Source organism: Ascaphus truei, chromosome 18 (genome assembly GCF_040206685.1).
Source record: "Ascaphus truei isolate aAscTru1 chromosome 18, aAscTru1.hap1, whole genome shotgun sequence".
In the NCBI taxonomy this organism is placed as follows: Eukaryota; Metazoa; Chordata; class Amphibia; order Anura; family Ascaphidae; genus Ascaphus; species Ascaphus truei.
In genome coordinates, this window is record NC_134500.1 from 21610153 (window position 1) to 21635411 (window position 25259).

At 45.6% G+C, this 25259-nt stretch overlaps 1 protein-coding gene across 8 annotated transcripts in view; it reads right to left on the bottom strand.

The window, feature by feature from the left end:
- Positions 1–25259, bottom strand: part of LRRC49 (leucine rich repeat containing 49) — a 100370-nt gene that overhangs the window by 27192 nt on the left and 47919 nt on the right. For 5 of the 8 annotated variants that reach the window (XM_075575827.1, XM_075575824.1, XM_075575831.1 and 2 more), the window contains 3 exons: positions 22021–22168; positions 9401–9484; positions 6517–6576 (listed from right to left, as the gene is read on the bottom strand). In XM_075575827.1, coding sequence (XP_075431942.1) covers positions 6517–6576; positions 9401–9484; positions 22021–22168 — 292 coding nt within the window. The remainder of the gene's footprint in view (positions 1–6516; positions 6577–9400; positions 9485–22020; positions 22169–25259) is intronic. The other 3 variants (XM_075575828.1, XM_075575826.1, XM_075575829.1) reach the window with 3 other exon arrangements.

Genomic DNA, 25259 nt, shown 5'->3' on the forward strand with positions numbered 1-25259 from the left:
TTCCCTCCGCTCCCCTTTCCCCCCTCCCCTTCCCCCCACTCCCCCTTTCCCCCCACTCCCCTTTCCCCCACTCCCCTTTCCCCTCCCTCCCCTCCCCCACTCCCCTTTCTCCCCCCCTCCCCCTCTCCCCCGCTCCCCTTTCCCCCCTCCCCTTTCCCCTCCCCCTCTCCCCCCTTTCCCCCCTCCCCTTCCCCCCTCCCCTTTCCCCCACTCCCCTTTCCCCCCTCCCCCCACTCCCCTTTCCCCCCTCTCCCCTTTCCCCCCTCTCCCCCTCTTCCCCCCCTCCCCTTTCCCCCCCTCCCCCACTCCCCTTTCCCCCCCTCCCCACTCCCTTTCCCCCCTCCCCCCCCTCCCCTTTCCCCCTCCCTTCCCCCCACTCCCCTTTCCCCCCTCCCCCTTTCCCCCCTCCCCCACTCCCTTTCCCCTCCCCCCACCCCCACTCCCCTTCCCCCCTCCCCCACTCCCCTTTCCCCCCTCCCCTTTCCCCCCTCCCCTTTCCCCCCTCCCCTTTCCCCCCCCTTTCCTCCGCTTCCTTTCCCCCCCTCCCCTTTCTCCGCTCCCCTTTCCCCCCCTCCCCTTTCCCCCGCTCCCCTTTCCCCCCCTCCCCTTTCCCCTTTCCCTTTCCCCCCTCCCCTTTCCCCCCCTCCCTTTCTCCGCCCTCCCCTTTCCCCTTTCCCCTTTCCCCCCTCCCCTTTCCCCCCTCCCCTTTCTCCGCTCCCCTTCCCCCCCTCCCCTTTCTCCGCTCCCCTTTCCCCCCCTCCCCTTTCCCCTTTCCCCCCCTCCCCTTTCTCCGCTCCCCTTCCCCCCCTCCCCTTTCTCCGCTCCCCTTTCTCCCCCTCCCTTTTCCCCCCTCCCCTTTCCCCCTCCCCTTTCTCCACTTCCCCTTTCTCCACTTCCCCCTTTCCCCCCCTCCCCTCTCCCCCCCCCTCCCCTTTCCCCCCTCCCCCCCCCTTTCCCCCCTCCCCCCCTCCCCTTTCCCCCCTCCCCTTTCTCTGCTCCCCTTTCCCCCCTTCCCCACTCCCCCTTTCCCCCCTTCCCCGCTCCCCTTTCCCCCCCTCCCCTTTCCCCCCCTCCCCACCCTCCCCTTTCCCCCCTCTGCTCCCCTTTCCCCCCCTCCGCTCCCCTTTCCCCCTCCTCCACTCCCCTTTCCCCCCTCCGCTCACCTTTCCCCCCCCTCCTCCGCTCCCCTTTCCCCCCTCCCCTCCTCCGCTCACCTTTCCCCCCCCCCCTCCTCCGCTCACCTTTCCCCCCCCTCCTCCGCTCACCTTTCCCCCCCCCTCCTCCGCTCACCTTTCCCCCCCCCTCCTCCGCTCACCTTTCCCCCCCCTCCTCCGCTCACCTTTCCCCCCCCTCCTCCGCTCACCTTTCCCCCCCCTCCTCCGCTCACCTTCCCCCCCCTCCTCCGCTCACCTTCCCCCCCCCTCCTCCGCTCACCTTCCCCCCCCCCTCCTCCGCTCACCTTTCCCCCCCTCCTCCGCTCACCTTTCCCCCCTCCTCCTCCGCTCACCTTTCCCCCCCCTCCCTCCGCTCCCCTTTCCCCCCCCCTCCTCCGCTCCCCTTTCCCCCCTCCTCCGCTCCCCCTTTCCCCCCCTCCTCCGCTCCCCTTTCCCCCCCTCCTCCGCTCCCCTTTCCCCCCTCCTCCGCTCCCCTTTCCCCCTCCCCCTCCCCTTTCCCCCTCCGCTCCCCCCCTTTCCCCCTCCGCTCCCCCTTTCCCCCCCCTCCCCTTTCCCCCCCCTCCGCTCCCCTTTCCCCCTCCCCCTCCGCTCCCCTTTCCCCCTCCCCCTCCGCTCCTTTTTTCCCCCCTCCGCTCCCCTTTTCCCCCCCCCTCCGCTCTCCTTTCCCCCCCCTCCGCTCTCCTTTCCCCCTCCGCTCCCCTTTCCCCCCCCTCCCTCCGCTCCCCTTCCCCCCCCCTCCGCTCCCCTTTCCCCTCCACCCCTCCCACACTTCCACCCCTTCCTCCCTCCCTCCAACCCCTCCCCCCCTACTCCGCTCCCCTTTCCCCCCTTCCGCTCCCCCTTTCCCCTCCACCCCCCTTTCCCCCTCCCACACTTCCACCCCTTCCTCCCACCCACACTTCCACCCCTTCCTCCCTCCCTCCAACCCCTCCCCCCCTCCTCCGCTCCCCTTTCCCCTCCTCCGCTCCCCTTTCCCCTCCTCCGCTCCCCTTTCACCCCCTCCCCTCCCCTCTCCCCCCTCCCCCCCTCCCCTCCCCTCCCTCCCCCCCCTCCCCTCTCCCCCCCTCCTCCCCCCCCCCTCTCCCCCCCTCCGCTCCCCTTTCCCCTCCGCTCCCCTTACCCCCCCCCCTCCGCTCCCCTTACCCCCCCCCCCTCCGCTCCCCTTTCCCCCCCCCCTCCGCTCCCCTTTCCCCCCCCCTCCGCTCCCCTTTCCCCCCCACCCCCCCTTCCCCCCTCCCACACTTCCACCCCTTCCCCCTCCAACCCCTTCTCCCCCCTCCTCCAACCCTCCTCCACCTCCTCCAACCCTTCCTCCACCTCCTCCAACCCTTCCCCACCTCCTCCAACCCTTCCCCACCTCCTCCAACCCTTCCCCACCTCCTCCAACCCTTCCCCCACCTCCTCCAAACCTTCCCCCACCTCCTCCAACCCTTGCCCCCCTCCACCACTCCCTCCTCCCCTTCCCGCCACCCTTCGCCTTTCTGCCCGCCTTCCCACCCCCGCCTTCCCGCCGCCCTTACTCCGGCCGCCTCTGCCTTTCACCCACCGCCTCACAGCCGCTGCACGCACTCAACAGACACCCGCCACACTCGACACATACCTGCCGCCACACACACCTGCTGCCTCCCCGCCCCTACGCACCGACATCACTGACCAACCGCCTCACACCCTAGCAGAACCCCCCACTCAAAGACAGCACTAGAACTAGACCTGCCTATATTCAGCTCTCGAGACCCCGTGGTTCCTGGCGTACTTATAGTTTTCTGTGCCTGTGCATTTCCTTTTTTTGTTTTAAAAAGCGGCGCCCAATGTCATCCAATAGAAATCCATCGTCATCTGCGTAATTTGTAGTACACCGTTTACGCTTTCAAAATCTCCTGGCTTTAAACTTTGGCAAACAAAACTGCACCATAATTACAAAAGAAAATTAAAAGTGAAAGTAATGTTATTCCTTTTACATGATAAATCTGGTGCACTTAATTGCAAAGCTGGAATAAAATTGTTGGAAATATGAGACCATTTAATTAAAAGACTCCTCAGAATAATTACTGGCAAAGCGTTCAGTAATCGCAGGACCATTCCAACCGGTAAGTGAAACAAATCGTAACTTTCAAAATAACTTCTATAAAAGACTATTTGTAAAAGTTAGGATGATGGCAAAGAGACTTAGATCTTGACAAGACACTTAAGATGAATATGTAGTACTTCCTTCGTGAACTTGAAAAAGAGCAATTTTAAGTGCTCTGGTAATAGAGGTGAAACGGATACTAAAATTAAATGGTTCTAAAATGGACGGGAGCCATGGTAATATGGAGCTGATACAAATTACAATTACTTTTGGCCCTGGTGAGCCCCCCTCCCCCGCCCCCCCCTAGTTGTAGAGGCACTTACCAGTTTAGGGCTGCCAATTTTCGCGGGGTTCCACAGGCCAAAAGTAAGCTGCAACATCATTGTTCGAGGCTTCCAATTGGACAGCCATTTAAATGCCCAGAGGAAATTTCCCGTTAACTAAATCAGTAAAACATCTCTTGAATCAGGGGGTACTCAGAGCTAAAGTAAGGGAGGTTCATCTCTTCATTTCGTGGGATTGCTGGTTTAAATTGTTGTGCGAACACTTCCATATATTCATCGGTTGTGCTGAAAACAATTCAATATCGTCTAGAGACAGGCAATCATGAAAAACTATTTTACAATGTTTCATTGTGGTTATAGATTCTTCTCAAGTTTATAACGAGACTAAAACATTGGCATGTACAAAATAGAATTGTTGCCTATTTCACGAGTGTCTGTCTATAGAAACTCTTAGTTTCAAGAATGACAAATCACTTAAAAGGGGATGTCTGTCAAAACTGGAACATTTCCCAGGAGCCAAATAAGAAAATCCTTATACTGTATAACAGCCTCTGCAATTACTCTAATTAGACCAATAAAGTTAATGTGTTCAATGTTTACATTGTACTGTCTGACTGCCAAGTTTGTCAAGGTCTCATTTGCCTCCCCAGCACATGTGTCGCTCAAATAAAAAACGTTTAGTTAAAGGGCGACAGACGTAATGGTCCCGGCCCATGTGTAACAAAGTGAAAAAGGCAGCTATGCCAGGGGTGTAAATTCAAATCACAAAATAATGTATGTAAATATTTGTACAAGGCCGGAGTCAGAGGATTATGGGGAAAAATTATAGAAAAAACCAACTACACCAAATGTATTAAAATTAAAAAAATCTCAATTAGGCCCCTTTCTTAAATAAATCTGGTCCTGTTTTTTGCTCCAGTTTTGACTGGTTTTGCCACTGGGGCACTCTGATAGATAACACCCCTTGAGAAAATATCTTATCTGGAATCCAAATATTAGCAAATTTTATCCTACAGATGTAGCAAAACTAAGGCCTTGTCCAGGGTGGGAAGAGGCGCGCTGGCGCTCCAGCGCTGCACCTTCCTCGCCGTGCTTTTCCTGGCTGGCTAGGTGCGCGCGTCTGGAGGCGTGGCCCCTACATCACGGAGCTGGTCCGCCCTCATTGGGCGAACCGCTCACGTGAAGCGCTTGCGAGCGACAAATTCAAATTTGCTCGCTCGGCAAGCGGCTGAGCGCCTAGCAGGCGCGCCCCGCCCGCTCTCACAGGGACACGTGCATTGTCGCAACGTGTCTACCGTGAGCGTGCGCGGCACCGCTCAGCGCCACCCTGGACGAGCCCTTACTGTCCCCAATGTCGCGGCTGAAAAAGCAAATGACCGCAACGCTGGGTATCATGTCTGCCGCAATCATGTTGCGGGTGGGGGGGGAGGGGGGTTTCATGGTTCCAGATCGGACTGCTCCCAGCGTTAATCATTCCGGGCCGCAATCGTTGTGGTTACGGGACTGCACATAACTGGACATGCAAAGGTTTGCTACATCTGTATGTACCATTATTTTAATTGAAGTGTGTGTGTGTACATTCATTTTTACGTTACCTTACAAACTGTGGAATATGTCCTGGGACCTCTTCTCTTTTCCCTGTACACACTCTCTCTAGGTGACTTAATAACATCTTTTGGGTTTAAATATCACCTCTATGCTGACGACACACAAATATACTTTTCAACACCTGACCTTACACCTGCTGTACAGACCAAAGTTTCTGAATGTCTCTCTGCTATATCATCCTGGATGGCCCTCTGTCGCCTTAAACTCACATGGCTAAAACAGAGCTCCTCATACTTCCTCCAAAACCTGGCCCTACTACCTCCTTCCACATTACTGTTGGAACTACGATCATCCACCCAGTAGCCCCAGCACGCTGCCTAGGGGTCACACTCGACTCCTCTCTCACATTCGCCCCTCACATTCAAAACATTTCTAAAACTTGTCGCTTTTTCCTCCGCAATATAACAAAGATACGCCCTTTCCTCTGTTGCTCGACTGCTAAAACTCTGACTCAGGCCCTCATTCTCTCCCGTCTTGATTACTGTAACCTCCTGCTGTCCGGCCTTCCTGCCTCTCACCTGTCTCCCCTACAATCTATCCTAAATGCTGCTGCCAGAATCACTCTACTCTTTCCTAGATCTGTCTCAGCATCTCCCCTCCTGAAATCCCTCTCCAGGCTTCCAATCAAATCCCGCATCTCACACTCCATTCTTCTCCTCACTTTTAAAGCTTTACACTCTTCTGCCCCTCCTTACATCTCAGCCCTAATTTCTCGCTATGCACCACCCCGACTCTTGCGTTCTGCTCAAGGATGTCTTCTTTCTACCCCCTTTTTATCTAAAGCCCTCTCCCGCCTTAAACCTTTTTCACTGACTGCCCCACACCTCTGGAATGCCCTTCCCCTCAGTACCCGACTAGCACCCTCTCTATCCACCTTTAAGACCCACCTTAAGACACACTTGCTTAAAGAAGCATACGAATAGCACTGTGAACATTCTGAACACATGATACATAAAGCTTGGCCCCCTGCAGACGCACTTACCAGAACTCCCTCCTCCTGTCTCTGTACGTTCTCCCTACCTACCAATTAGATTGTAAGCTCCTCGGGGCAGGGACTCCTCTTCCTTAATGTTATGTTTGTCTAAAGCACTTATTCCCATGATCTGTTATTTATATTATCTGTTATTTATTCGATTACCACATGTATTACTACTGTGAAGCACTATGTACATTAATGGCGCTATATAAATAAAGACATACAATACAATACGTTATCAAAGTCTCCAGGCTGCAAAACCAAAGCAATTTTGGAGCAAAACAATAAACCAGATTAAAGAAAAGGAATCACTTTTTGATGTCGATCATGAATTAATCTTCCATTGTAATTCTCCAAGCCATAATGTATTTATAATATGGGTTGTTAATTAAGAATACTTATTACCAGTGGCAGTGTTATCTTTCCGAAATACACACACCCATCCATTATCACTCTAGTTGTTTTCTGAAAGAGAAAGGTGCTAAACTGTAATGGAATCTATGTTAATTTAGAATAAATGGAAAACCCCAGACTATTGGGTTCCTAAGGTTCATTAGTTTGCTAATGCTCCAGTATAACAGTACTTCTGATACAAGAACAATAAAAACGGTAGCTTTTTAAAAGACCTTCTATTCACAGCAATTTGAAGCGCTATCAAGGCTTGATGGCTTCGGTTAGTATAGAGAGGAGGGAACTCACAATTCAGAAGAAGCAGTCCTACATAGGTTGTTAAACGTGTGAATGATGTTGACTCCTGCAGGAAATCTAATGCTAACCAAACAATTTCATGCATCAATTCTAAGATCAGCTCGAAGGTGAAATAACTTGTGAGGATGTGAAACATGCATGCTGCCTGCTTCTATTCATGTTTGAAGTGAGGTTCTTTCGAAATATTTATGTTAATGCAAACATGAACATTAAAAGCCCAGAAAGTACATTTAATTCCCACAAAAATATGTCCCGATTCTAAGCACCAATATTTCCTGTTTAAGTTTCAAATGCTTTCAAGCAAATCTGGAATTTCATGTGCTTCTTGGATGTGTGTCTAACAAAGTGTGTTTGATATTCAAAGTAAGCAAACTATATCATTTTTTAAGAATATACAGGCTTCTGAAATTTTTCTTTCAAAACACAAGCTTTTCTCACGATTTTGACATTTATTTCCAATAACTCCTCCCCCCCCCCCCCCTCCTCAAAAGGTGATTCAATTTAGATCTACAGCATGTATATTTTGGGAATGATGTACTAACATATAGAGTGCAAGCAAAATATTGACTTCTGCTTACCTTTGTATCAAATGTAAGACGCATACTTGAAGAGGAGACCTGTGAGATTTTGAAAGCTCTGCACAGAGTATTTTCATATATAAAGAACTTTCATGTTGGTCTCTTAACCCAATGGGTGCGCCATTAAGTAGCTACCACATCATGAGGTGTGGCACAACAGGGGCTCCATAATTAGGAACTATGGCATACACTTTTTGCTCATTTGCTAGGGCAGTTAGCAGTCCTGCTGAGCACGCTCGAAACGTACGCGGATGCTCCTCCTCCTGCTTGTGTCAACAGTGACATCATGGTCATGTGGTCGTTCAAGAAGCGGTCAAATGATTGTGATGGGACAGAGGGGCTAGGGTACTTAAAGGGTTACTAGGTATCACAACACATGACTAATCTGTGTGTAAAATTGCAAATTGTTGACAAACTTTTTAGTCACAAAAACAGTGAAAAGGTGACACACTGAGAAAAAGACTTTGCTACATCTCATAATGTGCACATCATGTAGCTTCTCCTACGGATACACTGAAAGTTACATAATGCTGCAAAAACTGGGGCATAGAGCCCAATAGATTGACACAAACAGACAAGATGGTAATGACACTTCTGCATCAAGTTTGCACAACATCCAATAAGACGGACTGGTCACTATTAGACATTTACCAAGTCTACGTGTCACTTTTTACCTTGCAGCCAATACAGCTAATCCTGCAAATACATGTTAATAAACAGTAAGATACATGGGGCACGTGAATCAAGTGCTGGTTCGGGTTCTCACACCCATTCAGGGTATCATACAAGTAAATGGGAATTATACAAGTAAATGGGAATTAACGCCGGAATGGGTGTGAAAACCCGTACCATCACTTCATGCATGTGATCATTTGTGAGAAAGGCACACGTTTGTCTACCTCTTCCTCATTCTGCAATATAAAAAACGACCCGATATTCCCATACTGGTGTCCCATTACTTGTGTGCAATGTGTTACATTATCTGAATGTCATAGTGGGTGGCGTTTGAAGGAAAGTCCCTCCTATGAAGTGGTATAGGATTGGTAGAGCGCAGGTGATTTTACCCAATGCAGGTAAGAATGGGTTAAACGGGCTGTCAGCTACGTGTGGTCCACTGCAGTGTCGTCTTCTTACATGTCTTCCCTAGGACAGCAGTGCGCAAACATGGGGGCGCAAGATGTTTAGGGGGGGTGCAGGCGGCGGGCGGCAAAACCTAGTGTGCGCTGGCAGCTGTGCGCTGGCGGCTGTGCGCGGGTGGCCGGGCGAGCTGGCGGCTGTACGTAGGTGGCCGGCGGGCTGGCAGCTGTGCGTCGGCGGCTCTAGAAGCTGTGTACAGGCGGGTGGGCAGCCAAAGAAGCTGTGCTGCGGCCACGGTGTGTGTGCGCGCACGCGGGGGCTGTGGAGAAAAGTAAAGAAGCGCTCACAGTGGAAAGTTTAACAACATAAACTAATTAGTAAAGGAATAACAATGAAAAATAGATGTTGCAGCTCTAACCTCAGTCCTGGCCTGGGCAAGCTATCTGCGCGCCTGCTCATGTCCAAAGTAAAATAATGGCAGTGGTATGTGTAATACATCAAAGGTGGTGACCTCACAACTATTATTATAATAATTATTTTAGTTTCTCTGAATGTCTTCATAATAATCAGTCGCTGGGGAAGGTTTTTTTTGATCCGTATCATGAATGGAGTGGAATTCTGCATTAATAAGAATGATCTAATCGGATGACTCCAGCCACACTGGTTACAAATATGTATGTGTTAATTGAAACAAAGATGTGTCTGCAATGCTTTAAAATATGCTGATTGTGTGGTATCTTCGTAACCTAAAACATTAGAGCAGAAAGGCAGTATGCCAAAAATTAAGAGCGTGTAAAATTGTGGTGCAAATACAGACCTGTTTTTTCCTGATGGAGGTTTATGGGTGGGCTGAAATGCTGACACTTGATGAGTGAAATGCCTGTGCATTCCGGTACACCTTACAACTCTTGCATGACAGATATTACCTTTAGTAAGGCTTGTTTATGACACTCACGCTTCCTTTCTTCCTCTTTTCTTGCCAGAACAGACGCTGTACGTCTTTCTTCTTCCTACAAAAGATAAACAACCAACGGAATAAGACAAATTTATCTTGCAAAAAAATCATGAGGGTGAAGTATGTACATAAGGGGTACACAAAAGGTTATATCCCACTATTTTTCTTTTTTCCCCACAATCCTAGGTACCCCACTAGAAGCAAAAGTTCCACAGATATTCAGAGACATTTTTCCTACTTGGGTTTATTGATTATTCGGATTTGAACATACATTTGCCATCGGGGTGAGCTGGCCTGGGGGGGGGGGGGGCAGGTGGGAATTGTCCCCTGGGCCTGTCAGATTTGCAATAATTTGGGAGGTTGCAGGGAGGAGATAAGCAGCTCAATGCTGATTCAGGCCATTAGGTGGCACTGCAGAGCCCACATAGCAGCTCTTCCTCTCCCAGGCCGCGGCTCCTCTCTGCAGTGTGCTGGTAATGGTGAGTGTGTATTCAGAGCCGCCAACAGGGGGAGGGAGGGAGGGGATGGGGATATACACACACACATAATAAGTATAGGCAGAATGGATGTGCAGGAGTTATTGGCAATGTGTATGGGGGGGTGGGGAAAGGGTTAATAAGTGCACTGCAAGAGGGACACTCAGGAACTAACCTGGAAGAAGGTGGCATGTGACAGGGCCTAGCAGGGTGAGGAGGGAATTGTGGAGGACGGATTAGAAGTTATGTGCAGGCAGTGGGGGGGGGGGGCAGGGGGGGCAGGGGGGGGGGGATGGTGATGGAGAGAGAATGCTACAGGGCCAATTAGCCAGAGGTATATATTTTATTAATGTTATTGTAAATGATGTTATTTTTAAATCGGCCAGAACTATTGCAATGTAGTATTAAATCTATTGCCACGTACAACGCTCGTTTTCTCTGGCAGTTGCCGCAGTACATCACACTAAGACCTCCTCTTGTTGTTCCTGTAAAACTTTTCGGAATGTTGGCAACTATGCAGGTGTTGGGCACTGTTTCCCCTCCTGCCCCAACCCCCACTCCCCATCAACCCGGGGGGCCCGGTCCACAATCTGTCCTGGGCCCCATATAAGCTGTCGGCGTCCCTAACCACACATGTGTGACTTGTTCTACTGTATGTGTTTAATAAATCTTGTTATGCACTATTGGAGGCTGCTTTGAACTCTTTAAACTGATACCTTGTTACTTTTTTGGGCATTGGACCAAACAGCAGTGACCTCCTGAGAAATAATCTATTTTATTGGACTACCTACATTATTTGGACACTCACTAACCAGCATAAAAGACAACCTAACTGCTCTATGGACTGTAGGTACTAACCTAACTCTGCTTCACAACTTTAATGAACTCATGTAACTGTTCACTTAGTTCATTTACTGTACTTATTTTAATTTATTTTCTTCATATATTTTTTAGATTTCATATTTTTGTACTTTTTTTAATCCTTTCAATGTTTATTACTTACTCTATTAAAAAGGGATATCTATTTTCATTTTACTAAAATGTAATAATATGATCTTATCCTACACTTAATTACCCAACTAGCGTCTATTTAGAAAACCCTTTATACAGACACGTTCTTGAGCATCCAGACTCGGTGTTATTAAAGTAGAAATAGTGCAGAATAAATTAGTACTTCATTATTAGGGAATACCTTTTTTTATTTGGACTTGCAAGTGATATTAATCATCATTATGATATCAATTGTAGTCCAAAAAAAAGGTATCCCCAAATATGCATTTATTCTGCATTATCACAACATGGCTATTTATATTTACTTCATAAAGTATGAATGCTACCAAGCAGAAAATTGTATCCACTGTTAGGTCATCAGTGACATCAGAATGGGAAGCTATGGCTAAATTGCAGCTGCTGCCATTTTCCTGGGGTAGTCATCACTCATTGGTCAAAATACTGTCTGCCTTTAGAGAGCTATGCAGCTGACAACAGCATTGTGAGGTCACATGAGCTCATCGGGACATCATAATACACTGAGTGTTGGGGAGCTATAAATGCTGAAGATGGCCCAGAGTTACGATTTGTGGTCAGCATGGAGCAAAGGAGGAGAGTTTCCTTGTAACAGCATCAATGGAGGCACAGAGAGATGTGAGTGCAGCTTAATCTAACAAGGGTCAGTTGGGACAAGTGATGGGAGGCCAGCCCACATGTGAATGTTGAATTTGAGATAGTTGTTGAATTGACTGAATATTCTCCTTAAAAGCAGCAATTTTCCCCACAAAGAAATGGGTTTGTTTTTGGAATCCGGCCATCTTCCTCCACACACACAGTTCAGCCCTCCCCACCCCTCACACACATTCCCCATGCAACCACCAATGCACAGTCCAGCCCTCCTACACTACGCACGCACACACACACACGCACACAGTCACTTTGCTAACCCTCAGTGAGACTTTTCCTTCTCGCTGTTTGCAGCAATCTCACACAGGCAGGAAGCCAACCAGAATGCAGCCCGGTCGCACTTCTCTCTGGGGCCTGCGCCCTACCGGTCAATCCTGAAGATGCCCCTAAATAAGCCCTGTGTGAGAGTGCCTGGCCAAAAACAACCTGTTTGTCAGAAATCCAATTGGAGGACGATGTCACAGACCCTCAAAAAGAGTGTGTGTGGATAGAAGCGGAAATCTGGTAGTGGAGCAAGCTCTAGAAAAAGCAGCATCTGTTCCACAGCATTTGTGGTATTGGCAGCTGTCAGAACAGGCACAATCTATTGAGGAGCTCGCTAGAGAAGAAGTTGGACGGTACTGCAGAGATTATATATTGTTACAAATAACTGTAATCCTTACACTTATGAACAACTTCCTATTAAATACAATAGAGGACCTTTAAAGTCCAATGCACTGTTCAATTTTGTCAGCAGCAGCAACCTCTGGGGTGGAATCCAAGCAGCACATATAGGAAACACATCATTATCTAATTACTAGGAGAGATAAGCCAAAAATAAAAAACAATGGGTTTATATACAAAACTTGTTTTATATAGATTTTAATTCACTTAATTGCTCAGAAATTAATCTCCTGCTGAGATTTGCCCGTAGATTCCTTTTCCCTGCGATATGAACCCCTGTAAGGTCTGTTACATTATGCTCTGCCCAGGTAAGAATCGGGAATAATTCCTGCGGAGTATGGGGCGTTCTGTCCCTCCTTGTCTCCTTATATAGGTAACCTCTTAAAGTTGTCTGACCTGAGCTTCATGCTGCACCCTCGTAATCATCGTGAGAAGTGCCTGATCACCTCCATTACCGATCTTAATTCTAAAAATGGTTGTCAACATTTCATGACTTCCAATAGCCCACGGGTCTTATCTCTGTCCCGAGTTGGGTTCCCCAGCTCTGCCATTTGTGCCTGGAATAAGTATGAGCCAGACTTGATTCTATAGCAGACAACAGGTTTCAGGTTTCTGTCGCATTCCCAATATTTTAGGGATTCATTTACGTCTTGCGGTAAGGAGTTCAATTAGACTAGACTTGTTGCCAGTCTGTTCCATTGGTGTAAGAAGTTCTGTTGGAACGTTACTATATGCCATCTTGTCCATTTTACCACCTTTATGGCTGCAGATAGGCACTCTATCAGCCTCATGCATTGTCGACCCCTGCCATGGATTGCTGGCCCTGGCTGCTCCTCTCCTTCAAAATGTACCTTTTACAGGAAAGAAAAAAAACCATGCCCAGTTGTGTGTTGAACTGATTTCAATACAGAAAGGGGGTGGTTGGTCCCTGCTCAGCTCTGTAATGATCAATTAGAGGGGTGCTATCTGGGAATGATAACTATTGTACACACGGAAGAGAAAGAATCCCTGATGATGCACTCATCCTCTACTAAATGAAAATACATTTTATTACATCCAAAATAGTGAATAGAAAACTAAGTTTAAATCTCAAACAGCGCATGTGTGCTCAGTGTAACAACTATTTACAGGACGTCAGATGAGGAATACAAATGAGCCCTAGAGGTGTACCATGTAGGGTTACTGGGGCTAGAAAAGCCAACTAGAATTGTATTCCTCAGTTGGAACAGAACTGGCCATGTAGATGTGGCCCACTGGCACATCGTGACCACTCAATAGAGTGGTCAATGGATTTGGAAATGGATAAGGACTCCTCCTCCGTTTCCCTGATGTGGCAGCACAGAGTCCAATGTCACCTGGAAAATTAGCTGTAAGAGACAATGAGAATCACCACAAACATGGAGCCCTTGGAGGGACAGACCCCCATGACGTTGTGACTTTGTCATAGGGCACCCAAAGAGTTAATGTTTCTATTATTTTTTTTTTGTCTTTTTAACTCTGCTTTTGTAAGCCTCTATAACCTATTTCCTGAGTCTTTCAACCTCCAGCTTGAAAGCATTAAAAAGGGTAATTATGGTAAATTAATTTAAATTTTGTACAACAAAACGAGTTAGGAAAGAAATTACTTTCAACATTCAATACATAATAGTTACATACAGATGAGGTTGAAAAAAGACAAATGTCCATCAAGTTCAACCTATGATAAATTTAGATGACAGACTATATATGTGTATTTACAGTATTGTGATACAGAGGAAGGCAAACAAAAAACCCCAGCAAAACATCATCCAATGATGTCTCAGAATTTTTTTTAAATTTCTTCCCGACTCCAAATAATTGCAGATTACTCCCTGGAACAACACCCTTCCCATGTTTACTTATTTGGTAAATCCCTGTATACCTCTCTTTTCAAAAATATGACCAACCTTTTTTTGAAGCTATCTATTGAATCTGCCATCACAATCTACATGGGGAATTCCACATTCTAAGGCATGGCTCCCGCTACATCCGACGGGGCGCGCGTCACTCACCAGCTCCTGACTTCCTCCCGAGCCGGCCCCAGTCCCTCCTCACTGCAAGGCTCACTACGCGCAGTGATGCATCAGCCAGCAGGGGATGCATTAGGATTGTGATCCCGTGCGGCGACACATCACGTGGTGTGGCATGGAGCCAATGAGGAGGGGAGATCGCCGGCAGGGGTGTGGAAGTGGATGGATGGGGGGGAGAAGCAGGATAATTTTCAAATGTTAACAAATTTAATTTAGCTACCCTCTCCCCATACTGTATCAGATCTTACAGCCCCTTTATTAATGTGGTGGCTCTTCTCTGTACTTTTTGAAGTGAAACTTCTTTAGCGGCACCTGCCATATGAGCAAAATTCGGTGGCAGTGAATGGAGTTGATGGTAACGGAAGTCCGTGGCAGAAGAGACCATCAGCAACATTCACTGCCACCGAATGTTGCCAGCTTCCAGCTGCAGGAGGAACACACAAACACACAGGCAAAGGACCGCGTTACAAGGGGGTTCAGCTGTATTAAAAAAACAAAAACAAAAAAAAAAAAGCAATGCAACCTGGATTGCTGCTTTAAAAGACAGTCAAACACCCCCTTCCCTCACCCCCCATTTTTTTTCTTTTTAAAGAAGGGGGTCCCCGTAACAGAAATAATGTGGTTTAGCTCCGGGTACCCTGGTACAAGAGATAAATGGCGCCGCTGGTACTGCCACAAATGTAAATCCCCCTCGTAATGTAGAAGACTGAACTCCCCAATTTGTTTACCCTGGGGAACCAGTGGTACCACGGAGCTGAAATTCCCATTGTTCAACTCTATTGGACCTTCTGCCTACATGTAAGAGAAAGGGCGTTAAAAACTAAAACGTAAAAAACATTGACCTGGGCAACTGCTCCCGTAAACTAAATGTACAGTTTCTATCAGTCTCTTTTTTGATATACTTAATAAGAAACATAACCTCTCTAATATTTTCAGGGCAGGTAATCTTTCATCGTTTAGCTGTGACGTAATTTTTGTAACTCACTAAAACGGTCATGATTTCACGCTGCTGCAATTTTAATGCCATCCTAAAATGGCAAACCTCAAAGTCTGTGTAAACTACGCCAGGAGTGACCAACTCCAGTATTTAACGGCCACCAACAGATCGGGTTTTAAGGATATGTCAGCTTCAGGAAAGGTGGCGCAATGAATGACTGTGCTGAAGCAGGGATATACTTAGAAGCTGACTTGTGGGTGGCCCTTGAGGACTGCAGTTAGCCACCGCTGTACTAGACAGAAAACATTGTATCACATCTCTTTATTATTGGAGGGGCATGTAGTGTAATATTCTATTTCCCTTTCATGCAAAAACACGATGAAAAGCATTTTTGCGCTTAAGTTGCTGGGAAATTCCAAACACCTACAGTGTTTTCATTGTTATTAGTGGTAAGAAGTACATGTTACAACATATCTAAGGCGGCAATAACATTTTTTTTTAAATGTATTTTCTGCGTTACATGTATTATGACTAGTTTTTATCAAAAAATACATTTTAGAGTCAAGTTTAGTTGTATGCTGTATGTATAAATTAACTGTCACCATGAAACCTAGAATTTCACCTATTAAGAGATCTTACTGTATGTTGGTCCCTTATAACTTATCACAACCTACAACTAATCTGCCCATCTATATCTATAAAACGGAAAACTTTGTTTGTTTGCAGAAAACGTTGTATATTTGCTGTGCATCTGGCCAATCTGATTTGTCTGTTGGTTTGTCACTCACCCTCTGGCCAATCAGATTGGTCAGTGGCCCGGCCCCGTCCCCTCTCATTGGCCTGTGTGGTTCTATGACCTCAAATAGCCAACTGCCACTGGTGACTACGACGCACAACCACCCGGCCACCCTCCTCCTCACCCCACAGCCCGACGACAAAGGTGAGGGGGGAACGAGGTGAGCGCGACAACACAACAGTGATCCGCCGCCGCGGACACACCCTCACGCACTCACCCCCAGTGCTACCCACCCCCCCCCCCGTCCAGGGGTCATGCTGTTTTTCAGGCATTCAGTAAAGGACTTCTCATCCCGATTTGGTTCTGACAGTGGGGGTCAATGTGAGGCAGAGTGTGTGGGTGTCCCGTGGGAAATGTGTTAACCCCGTCGCTGCCAGAGGAGCCTGTAACCCCCTGTGTAACTTACCTCTTTCAGAACCAGAACACAGCTGCCAGGTCCCACACAGCCCTCTCGCCGCGTTTCCCTTGCCTCCCAGTGCTCCCCTGCCTCCTGGTGCTCCCCTGCCTCCCATGGGTAAACCTTCTGGGTTGTGGGAGATGGGCGCAGGGGGGGGGGGAGAGAGGGGGCGCCGGTCATGGCTGGTGGCACGGGGGGGAAAGGGGGGGCAGCGGTCGTGGCTGACCTATTTGTGCTTTCAATCCCTGTGTGTGTGTGTGTGTGTGAGAGTTTTATCATATTTGCATACCCTCAGTGGTGGCAGTGGATAGATATGATTTGCAGTTGGGTAGGGGTTTATATTAACTCACTGGTTCCTTTCGGAGAAAGGTGGGTTGGCTAGAGAAGCCATGTGTACCCTGGTTGCATATCTAAGTCACATGCTCACTTGTGTGCTGTTCGTGGTGATGTGCTGTTCGTGGGACAGATTGAGGAGAGATACAACTCATTTAAGGGACCTTTGTAGAGGTGAAGGGTGGAGCAGCTTGCGTATTGATCCTGGATTCTGTAGAGGAGATATAGCACCCTCGCTATCCACCTTTAAGACCCACCTTAAGACGTACTTGCTTAAAGAAGCATAAGAGTAGCACCGTGGCTAATACTATACATGATACATAAAGCTTGGCCCCCTGCAGACGCACTTACCTACTGTCTCTGTACGTTCTCCCTAGCAATTAGATTGTAAGCTTCTCGGAGCAGGGACTCCTCTTCCGAAATGTTACTTTTATTTCTGAAGCACTTATTCCCGATCTGTTATTTGTATTATTTGTTATTTATATGATTGTCACGTGCAGTACTAATGTAAAGCGCTATGAACACTAATGGCGCTATATAAAGAAAGACATACATACATATTGTCCATTTGATGGACCTTTGTGGAGGTGAAAAGTGGGAACGCTTTAGGGCGTCAGTATTAACCCTAGTCCCGTATGCAGGTCGCGTGCTAGCAGGGTGCCGTTCGTGACAATCCTCATAGCTTGAATCTCATTTTTTTTTTTTTTAAACAAAAAAAAGTGAAAGTGTAACTTCAATAACTAAAACTCTGACTATAATCTCCTAGTTCTTACATAGACAGTTTGGTAAACCAGCTATCCTCTGTTGCATGTTAGCTCTTCTATGCCACCTTGTGTTTCTTCTTCCATTTATTTACCAGCTTAAAGCAGCAAAACTTGTAGCACTGCACAATTTCTTTTAATTACAGGTTTGAAGCCGGGGGGGGGGGTCTCCAGAGCTGAACCCCGTTAATGCTAGCTCCGGGGACCCCCTGCGTTCCGAGATACTTGCTTTCGTAGGGGTGCTGGTATCTCTGTGGAATTTAAATGCCCAGGTCATGCGGCCAATAGGAAGCTACAAGGGAGGACGTCACGGCTTCCTATAAACCCGCGGGACATTTAAACGCCGCCATTTCGTTAGGCACACATGTTCCCTTGTGGTAAATCCGGGGCGTGAAAAAACTGGGGTATATTAAATTGGTCAAAAACCCTCTCTGTCGTGGATGACATCACATTCCATACTAAGGGAGAGATCCTCAGCACATATTTCTCTTTTCCATAAGTTCCCTGGCTGCAGATACCAGAACCCCTTCGGTGGACGCAAGTATCTCTGGAAGCAGTGGGTCCCCGAAGCGGACATTTATGGGGTTCAGTAATAAAACATTTGTTTACATTCAATTGTGCGGTGCTACATGTTTTGCAGCTTTAAAAACTATTAAAGAAGAACATATTAGTTGGATATTCACAAGTTCTTGTTTAGTTATTTATAAAGATGTCACGGTAAAAAAAAAAAATTGAGGCAAAAAAAAATATCCTAGTAATGTTTTTAATTTCAAATTATTAATGTGGTTCAGATTTTATGCCTTCATCCAAGAGACTCACCTATCGTTATGTTCTAAGGGGTCTGCAACACATGATTTGCACCTCGTTACACCAATTAAAATGGAATAGCATTGAAAGAGAAACAATTTTCTTGTTATAATATACCGCATGATTAGAAGACTTCCAACGTTTGAATTAGTCTTTTTTACAAGTCAAACCTTTTCTTTGTAATTATAATTTTATTATTTAGGAAGTTTCCCACTAATGCCTTAATGCAGGGGTGCGCGAGATTTTTTGGGGGGCGGTCAGCTCTTCAGCACGAGGCTTCTGTAACTCCCTTTCCTGAATTGAGCTGGCTTCAGGCCACGCATCGCCATGGCAATGTGACGTCAAATAACGCCGCGGGGTTATGTGACGTGACATTACATGACCCCGCGATGTCATTTGATGCCTGTCGCCATGGCAACGCAGTGTCATTAGGGTCACATTGTGTGTCGTCACATGACGCCGCATTAAAAGGTAAGGGGGGGGGGGCGTGACACAGGGGGAGAGCAGGACGTTTGCGTACCCCTGGCTTAATGCTCATTCCTAAACCTTTTCACTTGTTCTATAAAAACAGTCATACAAAGTTTACATTTCACTCAGAAAGGCAGGAAAAACTGTCCATTGTATGATGTGCTACGAAAATTCAATATGTATTCTCTGTTCCAACTTGAAAGTATAATAGTTGTCCAATTAAAACATTCTAGCATAAAAATTATATGTGGTACTGTAAAAGGAAGTGAAGTCACAGGCTATGCAAGAATAATGTGCATTTCATTTTAATGCCTTGTCCTCAGAGGGTTTATAATGTTAATTATACGTAGTTCTTCCCTACGATTACCTTGGTCATTTTGTCAGGAGTGGGATACTAAATAAACAGCTGCACCTATTTAATACATGAACAGGTGTGTACAGTATGTATTTTCCTATTTAACTTATGATTTAAAACATGCAGAAAGTAAACATGGCAGCTTACGTATAAGCCTTTAGTCTCCAGGCTACATGTAAGCCATCTCCCATTCAACATGTTCGCTTTGCAAACTTAAACCACAGCTATTTCCACGGCAACAAAATATAGAGTACTCTGATAAATATTTATGAAGCCTACACCGCTGCTTTGAGATAGAAATCTTTCAACATTTTCAGAACATAAATAAATGTGATTTAAACAAAATATATAACAAAAATGAAAGAAAAAAAAACGTTGAGACTGAACAAATATATTATGTAGGCCTACATGTTTTTCAGATAGTTTAAAATGCAAATTTATACATAAAACATCTTCTACTCTAGTATGTATTGCCAAAACACAAGCTGTATTGTAAGTATGCAGTAGATCAACAAACTGTATTGCCGGATCTTCTTCTTCAAAAATAAACTGGCAGTAAGAATAAAATTGAAAGGTTCTCGGAACGCTATTTTGGTGCCAGGAAACTAACTCTTTCAGAAAGATTTCAGCATATAAAAATACCACTTGTGAGCACTTTCACATCTCAAACAGTCTGTAACCCTGTCTTTCCCCATTATCTCTTAGCACAGGGGGACGCAAACTTTTTTCCCTGCGCCCCCCTGCTGGCGGTCCCCTCACTCCCGGCCTCCTCTAACCCCCACTTACCTGCGCTCCGACGTCATGACGCCGCGTTGCCATGGCGACGCAGGAAGGAAGCCGCCGGAGCCTAGGTAAGTGAAGGTTTACAGAGGCCCTGCAGCTTCCCGACACTTAATTTAAGTGCCTTCGGGAAGCGCGCGGGGCACCTGTAAACCCCGCGCCCCCCCACCCCCCGCCGCCAGTTTCGCGCCCCCAGCCCCCCAGTTTGAGCACCGCTGTCTTAGCATACAGTGCTTCCACTGCAAGGGATTCTGGGTAATCACATGCAAATGAGCACTCACAGTGTGTCACTATTTGCTTCTCATCAGTTTTAACATTTACCCCTAGAAGCTTGTGCTTGCCGTATTACACAGCTTTCTCAGCACAGCATGGGTTAAAGAAGTGTATAGATGGCTGTTTCAATCTTTTGGGTCTCATCAGTGATAGGTTGGTTATACCGGCGTTGCAAGGTGAAGCTGAAAGCGGTTTCAGTCACATTAAATAAGTTATGGTGGGTTAAAAAGTGACAAAAAAAACTCTCCACCATACAGCAAATAAAAATACCACTTGAGAGCACATTCACATGTTTCAGACAGGTCTGTAACCCTGTTTTTTTTCCCATGATCTCTTAGCATACAGTGCTTCCACTGCAGCAAGGGATTCTGGGTAATCACATGCAAATGAGATTTCACAATGTTTGTTTTATTTTCTGTAGCTACACTGTATGAAGACTACCAGTCTTTGTTTTACTGCATACAACAGTATTGTACTGGTTAACCACAGTATGATATTTGGAATAGTCTATAAAATGTGGCACCAATATGGTCATTTACACTATGCACATGTACAAAAATCTGTAAATGGCACTTTGAACTATCATTTATGATTGATATCACCCTGAGGGCAACATACATTAGGTGTTTTACAGGATAATAGCACTGTTCTTGTGTGACTTATTGCAACAAACTTCTAAGAATTTAAGGCATATACACTAATGTGTGGTTGAAATTGCTTCCAGCTTCATATTGAGTACTTCAGTATTAGGTGATACCAGTATAATCAGCCTCACATTGATGAGACCCAAAAGAGCGAAACAGCTGTCTGTAAGTAGGTTTACTGGCTATGCACTTCTTTAACCCAGGCTGTGCTGAAAAGCTATGTAATGCGACAGGCATAAGCTTATAGGGGTCCATGTCAAATTGGACATGAAGTACAGTAAAAGGTGGCACTGTGTGCTCATTTGCATTTCATTACCCAGAATCCCTAGCTGCAGTGGAAGCACTATGCCACGATAGAACGTGGAAAGGCAGGGTTGCAGACCTGACGGAGATATTTGAAGGTGCTCACAAGTGATATTTTTTTGTATTTGCTGAGAATTTAAGGGGAATAGCAAAAAGCTAGGACAAGTAGTAAGAATCATGTATTGATTTGTTTCTATTACACCAATGCACCTACCAGCCAACATGTGACAATATTTAGAGATCTACTGTAGTAAAAACATGCAGACAATTTCTTCACCTTTCATCTATCTGCATGGTGTTGAAATACATTTATGAGAGGAGGGAGTCTCTCATTGACAGAGTTGGCCAGTATGCCAACGCAGTGAAGACATCCTGGCTACACAGCCAATGTAGCTACTGTGCCAATATGTTCATTGGCAATACGTGTCTTGCTCCCTAATAGCAACACGTTTCACGTTTTCTAAATTATATAAATCGGATTGGTATCATTTAAAAGCAATGAGAAAACAAGTGACTTTTCCGGCGCCAAAAATATGGATAATCCCAAAACCATTAATAGAAAAACTGTCACTTGCTGGACTAATTTTCTATTAATGGTTTCTGGATTATCCATAATTTTCGTGGTGATCAATCAGAGGACTATTCAAGGCAGAAGCAGTATAATTTTTTGGCACACCGCACTTGGTATTGCACACCACACGAGGCATTGATATTATCTGTATATCTGTTTTTGTATATTGTGTCATCACTAATTATTGCACCCACCTTTATCATCACTATTAGTGCTCCACACAAATTTTTTTCAGCATTTATAAACACCAATTTATTCATCAGCAGCGATTTTTTTTTTCATCGTTAAAGATCTGTCCTCACCGTGATTCTCTTCATATCCAGCTGTCGTAGCTGCAACATATGCCCGAGAATGGTTTGCCTGTACCATGACTCTTGAGCTATAGGATTGCCGTCAAGAGTTACATCCGAAAGGGAAGTGGAATCAGCAAGGCACAGGATGTCACTGATGCTGCCCAAAAGAGAAACAGAATAAATGATTAAGGTTGCAAACACGTAAGCCTCTTTGTTGCCAGATGCCCAGCCCTGGTGTACTTCATCATTTCCAGGCCTCTTTGGCAGCAGAGCGGATACAATTATTATATGAGAGGTTCCAGAGAACGGAAAGTGTCTACAATGACCATTAAGAAAATCAGAATGAGAGAAAAAAATCAACAGCCCTTAAACCCACAACACTTTGTATAAGGGGGGAAAGCTATTAGACAAGAAGATATGCCCACGTTACTGTTTGTTGTCTGTAACAGGGACATATCCCTGTTTAAATAAAGCTGCCTCTAATGGTCTGAGGAATCCAGCAGGGAGCTGGTTAATTGCAGCTGGTCAAGTAACCAGTCTCCACCTGGCTAATCAGACAGCTTGAAAAAGCCTCCATCTGGGAACTCCCACAGAGAGTCTTGAGCACACAGAAGAGCTGTGTGCTGACAGCAAGACATGAGGGGACCAGACCTCTATACCTGGACACAGAGGACGCAGGAACCTGCCAGAGGCGGGACCCTCAAGCTGACATCTATCCAGACCCGGACCCAGAGACTGACATAAAAGGCCACCTGCATTGAGGTACCTCATGAGACTTTGAGGTGATAGGCTGGTAAGGGGCTTTTCCTCCCAGTCTTGCAGAGGGACTGGGGAAGTGAGTTGGCCCTTACACATGGATAGGCTGTGTGTTTATTTTTGTATGTTTTGCCTTGTTTAAAGTTGAAGGCTGAATAAAGCCATGTTTTAATTTCCCCCAGATTGTCTCCCTGAGTGTACCTCTGCAACCTCTCTCTTACAGGGTCTATAAATTCAATCTACCAACTGCAAAACTGGTGCAAAAAAAAGAGCATCACATTTATCAAAGAAAAGAAATTCAATTAAAAGCAAATTGATTTTGACATTAATAAATATTTTAACTGCATTTGAATATAAAGGTACTCTACGTATTCATACTAATTCAACCAATTTCTTTTGAAATCACGGTTTATTCAATTCCGTTCATGCTCTCGTCAAATACATCCTTCTGGTTTATATTAAGAAAAAAATTGAATAATTCTCACAACCAGATATTCTAAAAGATAAAAAAAAATGTATGTTTAGGAGAATAGTATAATGGATCCAGATGCTTAAAATATGCAGAAAATTGTATGGCTTTGTACAGTAAAGTTTAATTATAATGTAAGCAGAAAATACTATATGAAGTTATCTGAGACAGATCGACAAATAGATTGTCAAGACAGCCAAAGAGAGTTGTCCTGCAGTCTTTAGAATGACTGAAAGATTATTTATCTACTTATTTTATGGAAAACCAATACCCAAATTCTGCTTTCCTCCATCTATGGAGTATGCAGCTAGGAAAATAAATGCTCTCACATTTTATGGAAAACAAATACACAATTTCTGCGCTCCTCCCAAATTGGCTACCAATAATTGATCCCGTCTAGAAACAAAGGAGCCACTTAGTTGTATCTTTTGATGTAACAAAATGATTCAAGCCTGCTAACCTCGTCAAGGTCAACTCCAATAATAGCAGGTACCTATACTAAATGTATATTATTTATTAATGTCCTATGGACTGAACTAAGTGAAAACACGTGAAAGTGCCTAAAGGGTTAAAAGCAGCAGTCCAAGTTGCATTTCTTCCTTTTCTTGTTATAGGTGTGAATCAGGGGGTCTCCGGAGCTGAATCCAATACGTTTCAGCAGCGGGGACCCTCATGCTTCCCGAGATACTTTCCTCTGTATGGGGTGCTGGTAGTAGCGGCGGCTAGGCAGTGTGGGCCTAACAAAATGGCGGCTTCAATATCCTGCATACTGTGTGCCAAATAGAAGCCGTAACATCATGCCGTGCAGCTTCATCTTGGCCCGCGTGACCAAGACCCTTAAACAGCGCAGACATACCGTCACCCCCCACAGAGGTAAGTATCTTCGGAAGGGGGTCCCCGGAGCTGAAAGTACTAGGGTTCAGCTCCGGAGACCACTCTGCGTCAATCCTATAACAAAAACAAAAGAAAGCAGCAGTCCAAGTTGTTATTTTTTCCCCTTTAATATGTGCATCAATACAGTCCACACAATAAGTAATTAGCCAAGTTGCTGATCGATACGTTCTCCTGTGATTGATCAGTGAAGATTCTGCTCAGGGGTTCACTAAATGGCTGTCAGTGCAGCAGAAGAGAACCAAAGGTACAAAGTTCCGTGGGGAATATCATGTGACCAGGCAGGCACTAGATACAATTGGTGCATAGCTAGGGAGAGGGCAGGGTTCAAAAAGGGGTGTGCCAGAGCCTGTTTCAGAAGAGGAAGGGGATGTGACTTTGTAAATGGTTGCTATACAAACAAAAAATGCTTGTTACATTATAATACATTAAAAATGTCATTCATAATGGTTTAAAAATAAATAAAAATGTCACAAGTAATTTCTCATAGTACAGAACTTATTTATTTAAAAAAAAAAAAAAAAAAAACCCATGTGGGATATTACTTGGTCTTCAGCTTTAAATGAATGATTTTTTTAAAAATTATTTTTGAATGCTAGATCAAACACTGTTGTTGCTCCTTTCTCAAAAGTAAGAAAGTGACATATTCCCATATATTGAGGTCTACTTATAAAAGTTACAAATGACATCAGGTTTACCACAGGAGAAAATCCAATATCGCCCAATCCATCATAATGCTGATGTCGTTTTTTTTTTTTAAATATTAGTTTACATTGTTCATATCATGTGAATTTCTATATTGCAACCTTCAATGTACTTTTCTTACTTATGTGGAGGAAAAAAAGAAAGTGAATAACAAAATACTGTATGTTGAAATCTATACATTTTGAAACCCAAGTTTGTATGGCAAAGGAGACTTTTGGTTGCATCTTATGATCAAATCATGAAAAGCCTGCTAACCAACGGCAAGGTAATACATCAATATCATTTTTTGGGGGGGCCAGCAGCAGGCTCACTACAGAGAAGCACCTCAAATATAAATATTTGTTTTATTTTCCTTACGTGACATCTTAACTGCAAGAGAATGACTGACAAACTTTCTATAATATGTTTGGGTCTCTGTATAAAATCG